The sequence below is a fragment of the Rhopilema esculentum genome, chromosome 17 (genome assembly GCF_057945365.1).
Source record: "Rhopilema esculentum isolate cy_ngs chromosome 17, ASM5794536v1, whole genome shotgun sequence".
NCBI lineage: Eukaryota > Metazoa > Cnidaria > Scyphozoa > Rhizostomeae > Rhizostomatidae > Rhopilema > Rhopilema esculentum.
In genome coordinates this window covers 4,862,685-4,883,777 of record NC_142831.1, presented here as the reverse complement: position 1 = coordinate 4,883,777, position 21,093 = coordinate 4,862,685, and the positions used below count along the sequence as shown (strand labels likewise).

Below are 21,093 nucleotides of genomic sequence, written 5' to 3'. Positions count from 1 at the left end.
CCTTAATTTTGCATTTTATTCAAATCAATGGGCATTTAGAAATTTGTTGTTTAAGTTAAAGATGTATCCCAGGCAGAAGATAAAAAGCTTCTAGAAAAAAATTAATAAAAAAGACTACTGAAAAGGATGTTTTCTTGTTTCTTGAAAAGGCATCTTTCTACAAAGCTTGCGTTGTAATTTAAATCACAAAAAATCGTTTTAAGATTCTCTAGTTAAGTGAGGTGAAATAAACTTTGTTCTTATATTCTGGCTGTAATTTAGATAAAAATTTTTGTGGGCAGGTTCAAAATCAAACTGGTTATTAGAGGGCAGTTAAGCCTGGTTTCCACTATGAGTTAGCGTGAGATAATTCTGAGTTAAATTTAAAATCAACTCATGGTCTAAATTCAAGTTGACTTGAGATAGTGTGAAATAGCGTGAGATAACGCGACCTAGCTCAAAATTAACCCATGTACCGATCCGGTTTCCATTTGAGATAGAATTAAGTATGGAAATACCAGAAATCGCACTTTATTTGAGTCTTGCGGCTATGGAGGGGGGGGGGGGGGGTCTTACAAGAACAACTTATTTTACATCTGCTTTTGAGAATACGTAGAAGGAGGAGATATTTTGCTAGAAGTCCCGTTCGTGATCTGCACCAAGGTTTTCGGTACGGATCTGCCAAAAAAGATATGCGTTTGGTGAATACAACCACTTGGAACAGGAACTTCGAAATGAGGACAATATTATCCATACTTTTCTTTTAGTAAAGAAAACTGTCTTCAACTTCTAAAGTAATACTCAGTGCAAGTGCGTTGCGTAAGAACCTCGGAGCAAATGGTAGCACATTCATCTCCCATGCATCAGCTACTTTTGATAGGATGTTATCTCGCGTGAACTCGTGAATTTGTAAAAAAAATTTTGTTTCCAAGCTCATGGGATGACGTGAGTTAACATGAGTTAATTTTCATGAGATAATTTTTAATGTCAGATCACAAAATCATTTCAAATCAGTGGTGGCGCCAGGGGGGGCTACAGCCCCTCCGTCGGAAGCATCTAGCCCCCCATCGGAGGAAATTGTAGGTTATTATCGGAGCAAAATTTGACAAAATAACGTACGAAAACTGCTTATTTTAATCATTTTAGTTGGTCCATGCTTTCAGAACATGCAATTGGACATCTTGAACTTCAAAGTGGAGGAGATGTAGGTTGTGACAATAAACTTTAGTGAAAATTGATGCGATGGTGAGGGGACTTGTTAAAACATTATCATCCTTCGGGGGTCTATCTTGTACACATAATGATATTTAAAGCAGTAAGATTTGTGACCCAAAAACTTTTTAGAAAATGAATTCAAAAAGCGCTTAAATTGAACTGCAGGAGACTGCAAATGGATGCTCTTATAGAATGAACATCGCCATCAATTGACTGCTTTTACACAATGTGACCGTCTAATATTGGGCGGGGGCTCTATTTTATACTGCAGGCATCAAAAGGAGGCTGCATACCCACTTTTTGCAAAAAATTTACCAATGAATCACCAGTCAAGCCACTTTTTATTTGGTTTTAGCCCCCCGCCCACTTTTCTTAACGCTTCGCGGTGCTTGTGCAGGGCTTCAATGAGACATTGAACTTTTTGGAGGGGACCGACCGTTGCCCTTGTTACCAAGAAATTTTAAATGCCTGGGAATGCTGTAGGGAAAAGTCTTCGAATGTTAATGTGGAACTTTCTGGAAAAGAAAAGGCTTCAATTAATTACGTTTTGACTGTGAATGCTGGCAGGTATTTTCCAAAACTGAATAATGCTAGTTTAAAGGTGTGTACGGTTAATATTTGTAATCCATTACTTTCAAATATAGCAGGTGGATCCAAAAACTTGAAATTAAAATAATCGTGGTCGTGAATAGGTAGTCTATATATGAATTTCATTATTTGTTGAATCACCGGTGACTCATTAGGTAATTTTTCCCATGATCCTTGGCTCCCGTAACAACGACAACAACTTACTCGTTCGGGAAATATTTGAAAACAAAATGCACATCAACGAATCCAGTTGCGAAGGAATGTAACGAAATGTTGTTTTTCTTTCAAATAAGTAGATAATTTGGAGGAAAAGGTTTGTTGAGATTAATTTCTTCAATCCTTCTTAATTATTTACTCTCAAATAAACGCTTTTTGGTTTTAAGTTATGTTAGAATTTTAGTGGGCATGGTGAATGAAGCTCGGGGATAATTTTAGGCCCGAGACAATTGGTCTCAACAAGCCCAAAGACCGTTCCTTAGGCACATTTCTTTACAGTTTATAGATTAGATAAGCAGTTACTCTGTCTATGCTAAAGAGCAAAGTTGCTATACTTCCAGATTTAGCCCAAATTCTGCTGATTATGCTTGTTTGGACTCTGTAGTAGAAGAAAGGCCTTTCCACAGAATTGGGATGAGACCGCCTAAGTGTTTACTGTCAAAGCGAACCCAACACAAGTCTCCAATAAGAAATATACTGCATACACCACTGCAAAAGTAACATGTGTCAAAAGTTGTAAAAATTATACAAAAATCAGTTCTAGTCCCCTCTTATGATAACAAACTGTTATAGAATCTGAATACCAGGGGCAGATCTAGAATCAATCCTAACCTCCACGCAGATGAAAAGAGGGACACAGATTAACATTTTGTATTTGCCATACCCTAAAGTTTTTTGCAAACAGCCACTCTGAGTGAACGCCTGTAGCTGGCATAACTTTTTCAGGATCCTTCACCATGAGTTGATTCATTACATGATTCCCAATCTTTTTTCACATTCTTATAGGGATAATAATGATAATGATACAATAATAATAAGTGAAATATTTATACAGGGTAAACCTTGTCAGTACTAAAAGTACTGTTATCTATAAGGGCCCTGTTCAAAATTAAAATTGAAGAGAAAATTTAAGAAAAGTAAAGTCATCTATATAGGGTAAAAATCCTAAAAGTCCTTCAATATTTATACTTTGTTTTTTTAAAATCTTAAGATAGGTTAAAAAACAGCTAATATAGTTTTGTTTGATTGATTTGACTTGATTAATTTGATTTAATTCAAATTCTACTACATTTCTACAAAGCTAGTTAGTTACATAAATTATAAACAAATCAACTAAAGAACGCAACAACAACAATAATATTATTTAAAAGACAAAATTTATTTAAAATTTATTTATTTACTCATTATTTAAAATGTGTTGCCTCTTGTATTGTAATTGTGACTAACTAGTTCACCATAGGATGCAAAATTGTTTACTAAAGTTCCTTGCAGAAACATGAACTTCTACAGATCTGCCTTAAAGTTAATGTCCTCCTGTATATTGAAGGAAAAACTGTAGTGTTTCATAACTGCAGGGTGTCACAGTAAACCTATGGAACTAGCTTTCTGATAAGTACAGCACCACTTAACAACCATGAATTGCTGTTATCTAGTCATTTGCTTATCTTTGGGCATCTAGGCTTTGTTAGGAAAGAGGATTTGTGATAAGATTAGGAAAAACTGAAGAAATTCCTAGGGGTAATGAGAAATTCCTAAGTGTGCCTTTAAATTTTATGATGTAATGTCAGGCCCTTTTAGTTATTCCACTTCTCAATAGTTCTGTATTTTTCATGTTATAAGCAACAAAAGTTAATTCGATGTTGCCTATTTCTGCAGCCACTCTCTTTTATTCATAAAACATAACCTTATAGATGCTTTTCGAACATGCTCCCCAATGTATTATAAATTTTTTATGTTCTTGTTCATGCAGGGAAACTTATAGAAATGCCAGGGCTCTCATCAAATCAAGTTACCCTTAGTGAAGTTCTGGAGGTCAGAGGTAGTCCTTTGTATGAAGATGAATTATGGGCCTTGGTCTATGAAACATGTGATGCAATCAAAAACATTTTTCTAACTGGTATGTTTGGCATAATATTGCAGTATGTTTGCTTACAATTTGATATGAATTCTTTAGGTGATATTTTTGTTCCTTTTAGATAAAGTTATAAAGCTTTAAAGCTGTTTATTGAGTTAATATTTTTATGATGGTTTCATTTACATCAATGCGCAAAATCATTTGAATTATATAGTATATGTTTTTATAAAAGATTCTTTTCTTCTCCAAGGAAATGTTAGGTATTTACATGGAGTACATAAAGTGATTTGCCCAGAAAACATAATATTATGTGGGTCTGGCAAAGTAAAATTCGCAACCGCAACTGAAGGTAAGAAAACTATGTTTTATATATATATCGATAGCTTTAATATTATATAAGGCTTAGAAAAAGCAAGCATTTTACAACATACTAAAAGCTTTTTTATCTGACACTTGAAGCTTTAAGTATGCTTTGTTTGTTTTCAAATGTACCACCAAAAATATTGTTCATTTAATATACTGATTAAAGGGCCTGTGTCATGAACATGATTGGCTAAAGCAATACAATTATCTTTTTTGTTTAGTACTCAGCATGGAATCAAGGGTGAATTTTTGATGCAGTAAAAACTCAACAAGAAGAAATGAAAAGTCACAAAACAATATAATTCCACTGAAAATGCTTTCATTTTATTAACTAACTGTTATTGCAACATATACTCTTAAGTGTCTCAATATGTAGAGCTTATTGTTAAAGTTTCTTATCAGCAAATTGAACAGATGGAATTTCTTCTCAAGTTACTTTTGGCATTAAAGATTTACAAGCTTCATTTATTTTTTGTCTTTGTTTATTATGCAGATGATTTGGTGTTTGATAGAAGATTCATTCCACCTGAAAAGTATACTTTTAAGGAAGATGAAATTACAGACCTAGGGATTGAAAAGGTAACATGGTCATCAAAATGCAGCTCTTTAGGCCAGTGATCCACAGTTAATTCATAATACCATCACAGACAGTTAATGACCCATGGATTTGGTTTCAAATTTTTCTCTAAATCCATAGCATGTGCAATGCATTCTTTCTTTACACAAAAAGATTAATGATAAAACTTATCAAGGCAAAATATGTTCAATTCTCTGATGAAAAATCTTCTATAATTTCTAAATATTTGAGTATTTTGAAAACATTCTTTTAGCTAATTGTGCCTCTGTAATTTTAGCTAATTAAGCTTTGTCATACATGTGGCATCCTTTCATGGATATTTTCCATTTGATTTAAATAAATTATATGGTTTGTTATGTAATTTTGCTAGCACAGTGGACTTCCTCCTATTTGTACCTATTTTTCATTCCTCATACATTTGTTACCTTCAATTATTAAAAACCTTGGAACTTCAACTTAGATCCGATTACCATATTTTGCCCTGTATAAGATGCATCCTTTCATAAGACGCACCTATGATTCCATGTTTGATTTCTGAAAAAATAATTTTTACTGTGTCTTACAGTGTATAAGACACACGCCAGTTCTTGTAAAGCATGTATATTTCAGTGAAAGAATAAACTTGAGAATACTATAGACACTAGCTCTGTGGATGAAAATTCGTCCAAACTGCAATGTTCAAAATATTACGTTACGTTACATTATTTGTTAAAATCATCAAATTTAAAGTTAAACATCATTAAATTTCCGGCGAAAGTGCGATTATTTGAATTAGTAGAGCAGCTGCTCCAGATATCATAATATTTTGTCTATAAATGACACTTTGCTTTCTAAAAGGAATTAATGGGACAGTCAATGTTACCATGTTTAAGACACACCCTCAAACGAAGCCAATAATAATTCGAAAAAGCTGCGTCTTGTACATAGCAAAATATGATATATTTTCATAAATTTGGCTTATAGTTGATTTGAAATATGGTTTTTAAAGTGTTTCTAAAAGTTTATGGCAATTTGGCAGTTGTTGTTATCTTTATCTTAATTGTAGATGCTGATTTATTCCATTGGGATGATAGTATATGCTTCCATTGAATATGGTAGTCCATCTGTTGCTGTAAGTTCAATTTTATGTGACTTGTTTCGTTGTCTAGTCAATTATATTGTCAGGTAGGTTGTAGGATGCAAACACATACTTGTCAGCTCCACTAAAGCATGTAAGAAATCATGGCAATTGTATAGTTCCACCAAACCATGTCAAAAATGACACTGTTAGTTTATATCTTTTAAATAGAATCTTTAAGGATACCCAAGGATATTTTTCATCATCTATAAAGATTACTGTTATATCATTTTGAAAGATGAAATTGTGTATCAAGTATCGATTTCAGAATCTTGCTCAAGCCAGATTTGCTGGCCAACATTCAAAAAATCTGATTGGAGTTTGCAGGGCTTTTGATATCCTATGTTATCAGCTTAATGTGAAGTAGTGGCTTGAGTAATGTACTCACATGAGATATGAAGCTCTTAAAAAAGTAATTTGTAACTCAATGCGTAAAACAAACTAATCGAATTTTCCAGCTAATATGGTGTAGTTGTCTTAGAGCTTGTTTTAGAGTTGTGCCAGATTTTTCCTGACTTTACGTCACTCGAGGTTCATCTCCAGACCCTTGCAAACGCGACCCTGAACCACATTTTCACCGAAAAACGTGCTGATTCCGCACTTTAAAGTTGCAATAAAATCGGAACTATAAGTCGGATCCTGAAAATTTTTGTGGTTTCGATCATCTCTCATTAAGAACTTTCAAATAAGATAACAAAAAGAATTGGTGTACGTCCACTTTAAGAATGTAATATTTTGATTCATCTTTGCAATCGCAAGCAAGTTCATTTGACTCTATGCATTGTCTGAATAATGTTTTTCTAACAAACGATGGAAATACAACGCTGTTATTCTTTGCTGTTACAAATCCAAGCAACCATAAATAGACCTTTATTTATGAATTTTGTAACGAAGCAAGAATAGAATGTTATGCGAAGAGTAATTCTTATTTATGGCTTAACACTCTTGTTGTTTCTATACAGGAGCTGTGCCTCAGTTCCGAGCTTGAAACATTGCTACTCTATATGTGCGAAGATGACCCAAAGTGTCGATGCAATCTTGCTCAAGTTTTTCAGGTGAGATTTAGAATTACTGCCATGTGATAATCACTGCGTGAAACTGTTAACTGCAGCGTAACTGCGAATCAGACTGATATTTTAATCATTTTGCTTATCTCTTTTTACCAAAAGATCATGTATCTCAATACGGAGGCTTATGTACTGATATTTTCAAGTTCCGAATATACACTTCTCTATAATAACGATTGGAATCTACCTCATTAGGCTTGCAACACCAGAAAAGGAATATATCTATCAATTGAGCGGATCAAGTCTATGGTTAAGTCAATTTTGGGAAGTGATATACAATTGGTGAGATTTTCGTTATGTAGTTTCGTATTATTTATTACTTGACTCAATAACATGTCGATTTCTTATGCATATCTTGATTAAAGAATCTTTCGGTGCCTACCCGTGGCAATTTTATGCTTTTTATGGTAAGGTATTTTATACAAATTATTGCCAGTTTTTTGTAGCATATAACTTACTTTTGTGATGCGGTTTTTTATAATTTCAATTTATAAATTATAACTGTCATAGTCTTCAATTTTTTTCGGCTTCATTTTGAGAAATCATTTCTTACTCAAATGTCGCGAATCGGAGCTTCTTCTAGAGGATTATTAAGCTTCTTTGATAACCGGAGCGTTCATTTTGCTGACCGTTGGTTAGAATATACCTGTTACCTGATGCATGTAGGATAGGATTGTGAAAAGGGACAGGGATTTGATTTAAAACCAAGTTATTATATTAAAAAAGGTCTTTGGACTTTCCAAAACCCGATGTCTTTTAAGGCACTGCGTGAAAATTCTCCTCTATTTTATAATAATTCATCATGTCATTACAGATTATCATAAATTTCCAGAATCTACGGAGAATTCACATGAAAAACGTGGCTAGCAAGAGAATACAGCTATTATTTCGTGGCAGTGCTTGACCAAAGCCACCCAGAATTTTTTTGACGTAGAAACTAATTGTTTTCTTTGTTCAAATTTTAATATATTTGCGTTTATGACTCATTTATTTAAATTAACTTATGATGTTATGTAAAAAGGTTTTAAATTATAAAGTGTATAGAATATTTTATTATAGTTATGCACTTTAATCATAATTATCATTATTACTATTATCTATTCTCAGGATGATTCCCCGACAGGGTCCGTAAACCTTTCTCTCACATCTTCAGTATTAAAGATTTTCAGCCCCACTGGTGATTTTGGACAACCGATTCCAATTGGCTCTCTTCATGCATTAACGCCGTTAAATGCTACCCGAGTGAATGAGGCAACTCAATTAAGAGGTAAATAGAATAACACATTTTGTTGTTGTAGTAATCATCTGTTTTATTTCATTCTCAGTTTATTACAGCCTTGCACCTGTTTTCCATTAGATTACTTGACACGAAAAGTTTGTCTTTCAAGGCGTGTGTTCCGAAGATAATTAAGTGTGTGTGTCGTATTACACTTCTAAAACATGTCAGGCGTAGGTTTTCATATTGTACACATGCCAGCTACCACTTTCTGAAGCTGTACCCGTGAACACCTACATGAGGATTCTCATCTCTAACCACAGTCCACTACTTATTTAAAAAACATCATATTCTATTTATGAAAATTTATGATATTGATTGATTAGGTTTGTGTTAAGACATATAATACTACATCATGGCATATTCAGGTGTATTGCACAAGGAAACGTGCGGTTTTACCAATATTTATCAGATTGCGTGTTAATTTTATAAGTTGCATTTTTGCTATTTTGTATGTCTTTGTCAATGGATATTCTTTCCATCGTCAACTCCACAGTAGCAGCAAATATCCTCAACTTCACAGTAGTATAAGCAAGAGGTGTCATCGTTGCAATGCAATTATACCTATCTGCATGCTATTAATATCTTTGATCACAGCGTACTGTTCATTCGTTGGTGACGTATCTAGCCAGGAATCACGAAAAGTCACGTTGATTAAAATCAAGAATCATTTTATCGGTGATATATCATAGAATTGTCATTGTCACTTCAAAATCAAATCTGACAAGAGAACCCTCTTGAAAACTGATTCATAACACTTGGGGTGTCACACCACCCCCTCAAACCCCTCTGTAGCACCGCCCCTTAACACACGGTTCATGACAGCACAAGCTACTTCTTTACATAACAAGACTCACAACGCAACTGCTCTTTTAACGCCCATTTTGATAATCAAAGATGAATTCTGACAATTATTTCTTGTTGTAACGTGAACATTAAGATGCATAAAACGCTCAGTTCTGATGTGGCTATGCTTTGAATTTTGCTTTTTCCCCTTTTGGATATTTTCAGATGCTTGTTGAGATCTTATCAAGAATTCCTTGCCAAGCACCCGACTGATATTTTCTTTAAGCTATCATCGTCCCAATCTACAAATCTTTGCACTCTTTGCTGTTTTGTCTCGAGTATCATTTTGGCAGGAATTCGTAAAATTTTGCTGGCGCCATAATAGAATTAAAAGTATAAGCTAAACATGGGTAAGATAATTGATTTACGCTGTTCCGCCATTTTGCTTTAACTTCTAGAGTGCTAGAAACCTTATACTTCCAAAAGTAGGATTTCGGTGAGAAATTTGTTAAGCCCAATTACCAAGTCTTTATTCTTTGTAATGTGTCTAACAAGTTTCTATTGAAACCTAGTCTATACTTGTTACCGAAAAATTAGGATAATATTTTGTTAGCCGCCCGTGTAAACTCAACAGCTGCTCGCGAATTTGAAACCACGAAATTCTGATAATGAACAGCTAGCCAAGGATTTGTTTCTCATTTGGAAAGCGCAGGTTTTTGTATAAAAAGACTAAACAATACGATTTGCAAACAAACTGGGTCATTAGCAGATCCGTGTGTTAAAAATTTAGAAATAGCATGAATGTTGTGAATAAGCTGTACCGGTCGATCGTGCACTGATAAAAATTCTGTTCAACAATTTCATCTGCTTCTTGATTGTGATTACTATCGTCTTAATCATAATCAGTTATCATTAATCATACAAACGTTGTTGCCGTGATTCTTATCTATATTCTGTTAAACCAAATCAGCTGCTTCTTCTTTGTGATCATAATCGTCTAAACATAATCAGTAATCACCATCATCAACCGTTACTATTGCCTTGATTGTTATGTAACTCTGATCATCTTTATCATCTGCATCTTCGTTTTGATCATAATCGTCTTAATCAAAATCATCATTTAAATTAAATTTATCATTTAAATTAAAATCATCATTTGAATTACTGACAAAGATCTCCTTCCTTAGGATCTTCTTGCCAATTTGAATGAGATTCTAATTTGTATTCAGAGTCCTGTAAGAGTATTCAGCCCCGATTCTAGTGCTGGCCTTGATTCTTGAAAACTATTTTATTTATCAGCTTACACCTTTCCAGGTTTGCGTTATGCCGATTATGACATGCCAAGCAGCACTTCTCCTGCGACCCCAGTACGCCGCCTCATTTCCACATATAAAAGCATGGACAATCTAGACTCCGGAGAATCATACGAACCTCTGAGAAGGAAGCCCGAACATCAAACAGAGACTAAGAGTGTAGCTATGGAAACCAGAGTACCTGTTAAGGAGGAATCATTGAAACATAAAAGATCTACTACTCAAGAAGGAGCTTTAGATAGTCTACCCCCGGTTGGGAAGGTCGCATCTTTCCCGCGCCCCGAAAACAAGTCCTCGACATATTCCACGCCAAATTTTAAACGGTTAATTGCTGCAGAAAAACGAAAGCTTGTCAAAGATGGCTATCTCGATGAAGAGCGAAGTAAAATAAAATTTGTTGATCCAAAGTACCAGAGTATGCCAAGTCTTGTAAGTTCAATGAAGAATGAATCGCCTAGAAGTGGCCCGGAAAGTGTCCGGAGTGCTGATTATAACCACGGACACACGCAAGGTATTTATAAGATTTTTTTCTCACAAAAGCGTCTTCTCGTATATTCTTTAACAGTCATGTTGTTTGGTAAGGGGAAAGTTTTTAACCGAAAAATAGTTTTTGAGGTCTCGAAATGGTGCCATCTTCAATAGCGGACTCAAAAAAGTGATTATTGCAAATTTGTAGAGATTTATGTAGTCGAAGGTTTGTTGGGTTTTTATTTTTGAAAGCAACACATTCTTCTATATCCACTCGATTAGTACGAAGCATTTATACGCAATGTAGAAAATTTATTATTATCCTCGATGCGTCATATTTTTGTCTTATAATTGATTTTGGCTAACTTTCTTAAACTCGAAGGGCTAAAACCTGCATACAAGAAAATCAATTTGAAAACAAAAACTTTTTTAGTTGTAGTAGATTTTTTTCATTGTTTGATGTCTTTTGTTTCTTATATCAATTGTCGGCTAAAACTTTTTGTAGTCAAAGTCAAGGATAATAATCAAATTGCTTGAAGAACATCGACCGCTTTTTGAGCATCTGATTAATTAAAACTAAGTTTAGCTGATAATGGCTCTTGTATTAATGTTGAAGGCTTATCAGCACCCTTATCAAAAGATGCAAGAAATATCATGCTATTTTACAAATGAAACAGATGATCTTGTCTATGGTGATTTCATGAATCGATATAACAAGGTTGAAATTTTATTTTGCAAGTGTGATAGAAAGCCCGGCAGTAATTGATCTTAATCTGAGGGTCTGATTCAGAGTTGAAAATACTCGTAAAAAACTAACCTGTGACAGAAATTTTTGGATTAAAGAAGTGAAAGCCTCCCATTCCCCTCAAAATGATAATTGGGAACAACCTGAAGTCGGAAAAAATATATTTTTATGTTTGACAGCATATGAATATATTTTATGATTAGCAAAAGAAAAATAGTTGCCCTTGTGTGCCCCGTTTTTCATGTGAATTCAATTCCTTTATGACCTATTGTCATCCAAGGTACCCTACGTTTACAAAGGTTTGAATAAAAGGGCTATAAACGGACATCTTTGCAATTTGATGATGACATGGTAATCGAAAAATCATATTTCTTTGAAGTAACATGCTTTTTAAAGATTCAAGAGAACCAGTATTCTTTTTTGTTGTATTGTTTACTATCTAGCTTCCGAAGGTAGTTTTAGGACACTGAAAAGCTGTGTTTTTCTAAACTTGTCTTGGTCCTTCCTATCGATGTGACCACACCTCGTGATTCCTACGACTGGAATTACAAAGAGCTGACAACTCTCTTCATTTTGGGAGAAAGTTTGGCAACCCTAACCACAGAGCCATCCCCGCAACTAAACGATCTTCTGTTTCAAATTTCTATTTCAGCTGATCTCTTGAATCAATTCTTTGTCATTTTATACTGTCAGTCACGGGCAACCCTTTTTGATATTAAAGAGGCTGCTGCTTCTCGGGACATCCTGCGTGACGAAATACCTGTTTTAAGAAGTTCTTTGGTCGAAAAACGAAGCGCTGAGTACGATAACGAATATGAAAATATTTACATCTGTCTTTTGAAAATATAAAACTTGCTAGTTTAGAAAGGCTAAATAATATTTGGCAAGTGTTCCTTGGTGTTCAAAAACAAAGCTGTTCCCTGCCGGACTTTGTTCTCGTGCTTTTGAAATAGTGAGTGTGTATCTAATGGTGAAGCAAATATTTAATTGTCTCATTAGCAGTTTATTCATCAGACTTGAAATTCTTCACCTGCAGCAAATTCTCTCCAAGGCCAAAATTTCATTTCCGATTATTTAGAAACATGTGCAAAAATCATTAATTGCAGTTGCTCATAGGATCATAGATCTGTCATATATTATCGGCATTTACATCAAAACTGCTGGCTTAAAACAAGTTACATAACTCTTGCTGATAAGAAAATATCCGTTTATTGTTCACTCGGTTCTTAATATTGTTCGTATATCAATACTATACTTTCTACATTTACTCACTAAAAATTGTCTCGAAGACTACTAAATAACAATTTTGCCTGATATTTTAGTAGCACGTTTTATCAGCTGATAAGTGTACGTGTTTTCAATTCAACATTTGCTTTGCCTTTCTGACATTTACCTTTGTATTTTAATGTATTGCTCTTTGTTTGCACCTGAAACAAGTTTCTTGACCAATTCCACCATCTTTGGGTAGAACCACATTAACTGAAATGCATGCTTTATGTTTGGGTAGAGGCACCGCGAAGCGTTGAGAAAAGTGGGGGTCTCCCAGGGGGGGGGCTAAAACCGAATAAAATGTGGTTTTACTGCTGATTCATTGCTGAATCTTTTGCATTTATGGGGGGAGCTATAGCGCCCCATCCCCCTTCTCTGCAGTGCCTGGGGTATTGATTACTGGGTGTAGAAAGAAGAATTATTGTCCGATCTCCCCATGGTCCAATACATAGCAAATTGAAAAACCTTTATGTTGAGAAAATTTTAAAGATGTCTTTAACCGATATGAAATAGAAATATCAAGGTGAGCTATTGATCGTAGTCTTCTCCTTCTTTGCAAAGATAATCCTGTTTTCAATTGGATTTGAACCTTTATCCCCTTCGTTGTCAGTGCTGAAAATTATCAAATGACTCTTTTTTCACAAATTCTATGCACACGGAAAATTTAACACCAGCCTAAAAACTTTACCACTCGGCAAAGTTTTGTTCTTCTGAGACAGTGATTTGTCATTTTCTCATAGTGCGTAACCCCCTTCTCATGCAACACATAGCGTAGTTGGCCATAGAATATGTGCCTTCTGCAGGGGTGAACATTTTGAATCTCCAACATTGGTCATTATTGACGTTTTGTTGGAGTATTTGATTATGAGTTGTTTTTGAATCCACCTGCAGATTCGATTGCGCTGAGCCTTTTATCACTGCTTAACAAGGGCGTGCAACAACAAACAGGAGAATGATTTTCAAGCAAAATATGAATTCTCTCATCGCTGTGGTCATGTTTTCCATTGTACTTTTGACTTGTTCATTGCTTTTATTTTCATTTCACTTTATGTTTTTGCTGTTGTTTATTTGATGTTGAAAAATTTCCAGCCTTGTACTTTGTTGCTTTTGTCTGCAGTTTGTAAGCTTCATGCATTTGCGCTATGGAGCGTCAATAGTTGATGAATCGTTAATCGTAAATAAATCGTAAACCGTAAGTAAATCGTCGGTCTCAAACGAGTTTTAAATCGTAAATAAATCGTAAACCGTAAGTAAGTCGTCGGTCTCAAGCGAGTTTCAAATCGTAAATAAATCGTAAACCGTAAGTAAGTCGTCGGTCTCAAGCAAGTTTCAAATCGTAAATAAATCGTAAACCGTAAGTAAGTCGTCGGTCTCAAGCAAGTTTCAAATCGTAAATAAATCGTAAACCGTAAGTAAGTCGTCGGTCTCAAGCGAGTTTTGAATCGTAAATAAATCGTAAACCGTAAGTAAATCGTCGGTCTCAAGCGAGTTTTAAATCGTAAATAAATCGTAAACCGTAAGTAAGTCGTCGGTCTCAAGCGAGTATTAAATCGTAAATAAATCGTAAACCGTAAGTAAATCGTCGATCTCAAGCGAATTGTAAGTCGCAAGTGCATTGTTGATCGTGAATTGGTCGCATATCGTAAGTGATTATTTCAGTGGTTGCCATTCGTGTATCGTAATGGGTCGAAAGGAATCATGTTGTTTTCGCCGTCAGAGCAATGCCCAAATAGTTAGAAAGCCAGGCTCCACATGCGCTCTACAAATCGATTATCATTGATAAGAATCATCCTTAGACATGCGCAGAAAGAATGCTTGTGCAGCAACCAATTAGAAAGAGCTTTGAAAATGGCGTTGTCTCTCTTGATGGTGCTCTCTAGATTTTGCTTTCTACCACCAGAAAACTGTCACTAGTTCTGATTGGTCCAACCCACAAGTGGTTAATTGATTAATTACTGACATGAGCAGGACGGACATGATCGTTTTGCCTACTCAGATTATCTGTTAGAGGTTAGGTCAGATTGAATGACGTTACGACTCTGACATCCGTCATCTGTAAAATAAAGAAGCCATCTTTGTCTGGCCTCGAATACATCGATATGCAAGGCCAATTTCAATAAGCACACATGATATAATCACTGTTGCCTTTCCCAACCTTGTCGCGATTACTGCTGCTTTTCACTTTCAAAAGCAAAAATGAATATTGTCATGTGGTTTATTGTCAGATCTGGCTATCCGACAACGCGTCTGATTACTGTTTCACTTGTAATGACGTTATTTTCAAAATAGACTTTGTTTGATTTTGATAGCGAATTCTTAGCGTTGTTTTCGATATCATTCATAAAGAATTGACAAGTTTTGTTTGTTCATGCGAGAATTAGAGACCATCACAAAGCAAAGAAGCTTTAAATCAAACTTGCTCTCTGAGTCAATTTCTGACAAGCAAGCATCAATTTTTAATAAACTTTGCAAACTTTCATGATAGATTAAATTGGTAATTCCTCTTAGACTATGACCGATCAATAACAAGTTTTTGTCCCTTTTGACAACTCCTGTCGTTAGAAAAGATTAACATATCTAGTTTCGTATGTCTACAGAATGACATTCAATCCAATATGAAAGAAAATTAGGTACAATGAATCCTGTTTTATTAATATTTTGAAGAACCTGCTTAAATTCAGTTTCTAGGAATACCAACTCTCTCCTATATGGTTTTAGTGTGTATTCTAATCTTCTATCTACTTTCTGTTGTTCTAGGCAGCTATCGTAAACTGACAAGGTTTGCAAGCAAAGATTCTGTCGACTCGCAGGCCACTAGCCAGTATTCTTCAGCGATGTCTTTAAACTATGGATCATACACTCTAGATGGGCCTAAAGGAAGCTCAAGGTAGTTTTTGAATTTTATTTTGTTTAATACTCGCACTAATGGGCCACCATTTGTATCGCACTGTATATGTTAAGTTTGCCAACAGTAATGATTAACATTTCTAGAATTGCTGGCTATAGAAGTTTCAGGATCGAATTTCTTTTGCCAAATAGATAGAGAGGGATCTTCAAATTTGGAGTATCTTATAGTTTTTGAAATGGACATAAATAATTACTTGAAAGATTTTGCGGATTTTAATGTTATAAGACATTTATGATTTCTGTACGTCACTGGAGAGCCTTTCCGCGTACATTTTAAATTTATGAACTAAATCTTGATTCTTATCTATATAAGCTGCAACACATTTTGAAACTGTTCTGTGTTCTTTCCGGCAAGGAAAAAATGATTGAAGTCAAAAGAATAGGTCTAAATAAATAGGCTTGAGGAGCACCTTGCTAATTAATTTTTCTTTATAGGTTAGTAGCATGCTGAATTCCAAATGAATTAGTTTAATATTAAACAGAGGTTCAAGTGGCTTTTTGTAGACCATGTATATTTCATGTATATTATATAAAAGAATTGAATTTTCGTCTTAGGCCCACGAGTCTCTATGGTGGAAGTTCAAGCGATGGTATTGTGATGAATGGCCTAGGGAGCATCCGGCAGAATCAGCTGGGAAGGTCATCGGAATCTGTAAGTTTTCTCTAATCACCTTGTGACTAAATTTATTATCAAAGTATATAAAGTGTAAGGTGGCAAAATTTGTTAGAGAAATCTATGCTGCATCTTCCTCAGCTAGCGCAAACGTTAACGTGAATATTTTAAGTCCATCTAGTGGTTTCTGTTGCACGATTTGTGTACAAATTCACTCAAATATTAAAGCTTTTGAAAATCAACTAAATTAAATCGATTAGGAAAGCTTGCTTCTTGGGACCAAATGTGTGGGTTCAAGTTGTCTGATACTCTTCACACATACTAATTTTGTGTTTTAAACATGCCTAAACAGAACATAGATTGATTCGTCAATTGTATTTTATAAGTGAATTTGGCTTAGTGGTACAATTAAAGTGCTGTGTTCGTAACTGTTGAACTTCTGCAATAGGCTAGCGTAGCGACTGAAAATTGCTTCATAACAATCTTGGTTTATAGATTGCTTCATAACAATCTTGGTTTATAGATTGTACTTAGTTTGTTCAAATTGTCTTAAAAACTGTTTAATTTTTTTACTTGGTTTTTCCAGTATCAGGGTGGTCCAGAGTTTGTTTTCCTTCCAAATGATCCAGAACTCGCTGTGATCGATATTACACCGGTAACTTTCTCAGATTTCTAATTTCATTATTTCACCCCTTTTAGGCCCTCATCATTTCATGCAAGTACTTTTCATATAAGATAGATAAATTTAAGAATTTGTTTTGCAAGCTCTTTTGACTTCTGAATCAAAGCAAGGAAAGGCCAAAGAATCTCCAGAGCGGACTGCCCATTTTCGCACACCCTTTTGATGAGCAGTTCCTTGTTTAAATAATTGTGCAAAATGAAGAAACTTGCTCAAATGTTTCTGAGCCTTCTTCCATTCTCTCTTCGCTCTTACAGATATCGTAACGTTCATCTATTCGCCAGCTGTTTATTCACTATGGTATTGGTATTGTTAATGTCTTTTTTTGTTACAGCCAAGACTAGGCCCCATTCCCCGTGGTAGACGGAAAATCAGTGTCATGCTTCCAAACGCGCAGCGGCTAGAAACAACAGTCGAGGTGCGTCCAGATAATTGATACAGTATTTTGTGTTTCTGATTTATTGATTAAATAGTAGTTAAAATTTATTTCCTTAAAAACCGTTATTTAGGATACAAGACTCCATGTTAGAAATGCCTTGACAAATTGCTCCTAGACGGTAACTTGGTATAAGACTTTTCTCTAATTAATGAAGTTAATAAGATTATTTTAATTTGACATGTATCCTTTAGATGAGGAAAGCTGTTTCATTTTCTTATCAACTTACGCTTTGTTTGTACAGAACAGGATGCGTCTAAGTTGCTGTTCCGCGTTTCAACTTTTTATAAAACTCGGTATAAACAACAGAGACCCGTCCTATAATATACACCAGAATCGTGTACAGTTCTGCCTATACGGCTTCGATTACTTTATGGCAGACCAGAAAACACTAATTTTCAGTTTTATCAATTTAGAAATTGTCTCGTTCTTACTTTCTTTAAATTTTCCCTATTGTTTTAAAAGACTCTGTTGGTGATGTTTATCCCATCCAGTATCTTTTGAAATCCTCTGGAAAACCCCTTGCCGTATGTTTCAAAGCTTCAAAAACTTTCCCTAGTATTTTTCAAATTACGTTTGTTTTTTGTCGAGAATTGGGCTTAGGTGGGGCTCATTTTTCAGAAATATTGTACTGCCGAATAATACCAGATAATATAAAATTATGTACAATAATATGAAATATCAAATTGTTTATGTGATCAATACTTTTCCCAATCATCAATCATTTGATTAGGAGTTGATCAATTAGTTAGTTGAGTCATTTGTAAGAAGGGATCTGGGTAAGTGCCCGTTAAAAAGTAGCTCTCAGTTTGTGCGGTACAATTTGGTTGTGTGCTCGATATCATAAAAGCTTGCTGTATTCTACTATGTAAAATTTATTGATATCGTCTCATACAGATTTCCTCGATTGTTAAAGAGATCTTTGAAGAAATAACCAGGTATCTTGGAATTAAAGAGACAGTTTATTTTGGACTGACGCAGATCAAGGGTGGGTAGATTTCTCATCGTCTTAATAATTTGAAAGTATTTGAAAATTAGAAAATAAAATGTCGTTTCATTTATGTTCTTTCATGAGAAGTTGAAAATCTACAACGGGTGAAAACATTCTTAAAGCTTGTTTTGTAATAGTTTCCTTTTAAAAGTATTTTGCACCATCTCCTTATTAAAAGTTTCGCATCTATAGCTGTCTATTTGCCTGAACGTGATTCAATTTTTGAAGGTGATATATATTAAATTGACTTTAAAATCGTTGAGCGAGAAGTCTTATATATCTTTGTTGCATATTTCAAGCCTTTGAAGCTAATTGTAAGGGGGTGACTAATTTTAATTCTTTTAAAAATTTTATGATCATTACAGCTTTAATATTTTATCATTTTCTGATCGTAGCATATGTATTGAAGTTCTTTAACCAAAATCGTGAATATCAGAGTTAATATATAATGGCTAACCTCCTTAAACATTTAAAATAATGTGATTGGCATCAAATTTTGTTAAATGAAATTATTCAGCTGTTTTGGGTGCAGAAACGCACCTGATTAGAATTTTTGTTACCTATCTCCGACCAAGCACAAATGACCCCTAAGATTTGTGTGCCTCTTTTTTCAATCAAACTGCGATTCAAAATTCTACATGAAATGTTTCTCTTTTCTAGAGAGCGAGCATATATTTTTGAAGCTGGAATCCAAGCTGACAAAGTATGCGCCTTCTGGCTGGAAGGATGATGTATGTATTAAACCAGAAAATGTATTAAACCATCTTTGAAGCTGAAGTGTGATTTTCTGTATAAATCGTCTTCTTTGTATTTTTTTAACCTGTCCCCCATCCTCTTAACCCTCCATTCTTTATGTTAATCTTTCAACGATTTATTCCAAATCCTTCGTACTTTTCCATGCCTCAATTGCCTCATTTCCCCCCTCTTGTTATCCCTTATCTCGCACCCATTCCCTGTTTATATCTCCTCCTCCCCTTCACGCCCATTGAGCTTCCTCCCTCCTAAGATCTTCCACCCTCAACCCAACATCCCTGCCACTTTTTCTACCTTCACACCTTATTTCAGTACAGTCGCAGCCTCATTCCAATCACTTTTCTTTGCCTTCTAGCCCCACTATATTTTTACAGTCTCATTCCCCATCTTCCTCCATTTGTCATCCCCTAACATCTGCTTTCCATATTCTTCCTAAAATCGGTGTGATCAAGCCACTTAGTCCAGATCAGTCCTTTTTTGACCAAATTATTACCTTAATTTGTTTATGGCTGTCTACAACGTTGATTGCCTGTTAGAACCAAGTTTTTAAAACTTGATTTAATTTCTTGCAGAAAAAGAACAAAGTGGATTTTATACTGCACTTTAAAGTGAAGTTTTTTATCGACAACATTGATGGTTTACGGTAAGCTAAGCCAAAGATTCTTTCTAATTTTATTAGATAGAGCAGTTAAAGTTTGCAGCTGGCCTGGTTGTTATCTGATATATTTTCAGATGTCGCAGAAACTGTGCAGAAATGAGGAATCATGGCAGATTGATCATCCACTTGGCCTTTACTAAGCCTTCTTTTAAACGTGTAATCCACTACTTTGATCCTTTAAAGTCTGGTTCCAAATCAGATTTTCCTCTCTGTATGAGTTAGGCTGTAATTTGATTTACTTCGCTTAACTCATAAAAATTACAGTGGTACAAGGCAATGTTATTGTATGCTCATTAACATGAAAAGCTATGAATGTTCTTCTTAACGAACGCTATAAAACTACTTTAGCAACATACCTTGCGCTTTTTAGGTCAGATAGCCAGTCGATGATTTTCAAGATAATTGTCCTGGTTGGACGATGTAATCCCCGTATTTTAGCGTAATAAGGCCGGGGACAAGCGCAGATCCTTGTGGTACTCCGCAAGTACTGAACGTTTTGTCTGGAATAAGATCTGTTGATGTCTTTCAATTTATGAGATAAGAACCTAATCAACAAGTAGTGGGATTCTCTAATTCCTTCTGTTAGCGCAGTTTTAAGCTGTTTTAAACTGACGTCTTGAGCAGCAATCTCCAGTCTGACATGGGTGGAAGTTAGTATACAAATAGGGCTGATATAAGAAATGATCATGTAAAAAGGGTCCTTCGAGGATTCCTCGAAACCCCTGAGAAGAACTTATAGCCTAAACACAATTTCATCCCTCCGCCACATTTTTTACAATGCGATAAATTAAAGGGGGACTGGAAACTTTAAAAAGCCCTTTGTTCTTATAATCAATCAACGTCGTGACAGATTGCCTTTAACATCGGACTTCTACCTGGTCTCTATTGAAAGTTAGTTTCATTGACTCATTTTTGTATTGTGTTGTTTAGACTGTTTTATGTAATGAAATTGTTTCTTGTGTACCGTATAGGCATTTCAAAACACGTCATCTATTCTATTTGCAAATTCGTCGAGAGATTCTTTGTGGCTACACGTTTTGCCCCGACGAAGCAGCAATATCACTAGCCTCGCTTGCACTACAGGCTGAATATAGTGACTACGAGGAAAAATACCACGGAAGGGCATACTTTGACGCTGAGCATTACCTTCCTCGACGGGTATGTTGTAGAGGTTATTCAGGCAGATCTAAGAAGCAATAAACGTACAGTGAACTCCCACAAA

At 35.0% G+C, this 21,093-nt stretch overlaps 1 protein-coding gene across 3 annotated transcripts in view; it reads left to right on the top strand.

Annotated features, from left to right (window-relative positions):
• Positions 1–122: 122 nt before the first annotated feature.
• LOC135696181 (tyrosine-protein phosphatase non-receptor type 13) overlaps positions 123–21,093 on the top strand; it is an 83,870-nt gene continuing 62,899 nt past the window's right edge. For all 3 annotated transcript variants that reach the window (XM_089113527.1, XM_065215479.2, XM_089113525.1), the window contains exons 1-17: positions 123–2,095; positions 3,749–3,895; positions 4,104–4,202; positions 4,710–4,795; positions 5,839–5,904; positions 6,873–6,965; positions 7,173–7,259; positions 8,085–8,244; positions 10,354–10,863; positions 15,592–15,721; positions 16,297–16,393; positions 16,941–17,009; positions 17,368–17,451; positions 18,367–18,457; positions 19,121–19,191; positions 19,786–19,856; positions 20,843–21,029. In XM_089113527.1, coding sequence (XP_088969653.1) covers positions 3,763–3,895; positions 4,104–4,202; positions 4,710–4,795; positions 5,839–5,904; positions 6,873–6,965; positions 7,173–7,259; positions 8,085–8,244; positions 10,354–10,863; positions 15,592–15,721; positions 16,297–16,393; positions 16,941–17,009; positions 17,368–17,451; positions 18,367–18,457; positions 19,121–19,191; positions 19,786–19,856; positions 20,843–21,029 — 2,034 coding nt within the window. In that variant the 5' untranslated portion in view covers positions 123–2,095; positions 3,749–3,762. The remainder of the gene's footprint in view (positions 2,096–3,748; positions 3,896–4,103; positions 4,203–4,709; positions 4,796–5,838; positions 5,905–6,872; positions 6,966–7,172; positions 7,260–8,084; positions 8,245–10,353; positions 10,864–15,591; positions 15,722–16,296; positions 16,394–16,940; positions 17,010–17,367; positions 17,452–18,366; positions 18,458–19,120; positions 19,192–19,785; positions 19,857–20,842; positions 21,030–21,093) is intronic.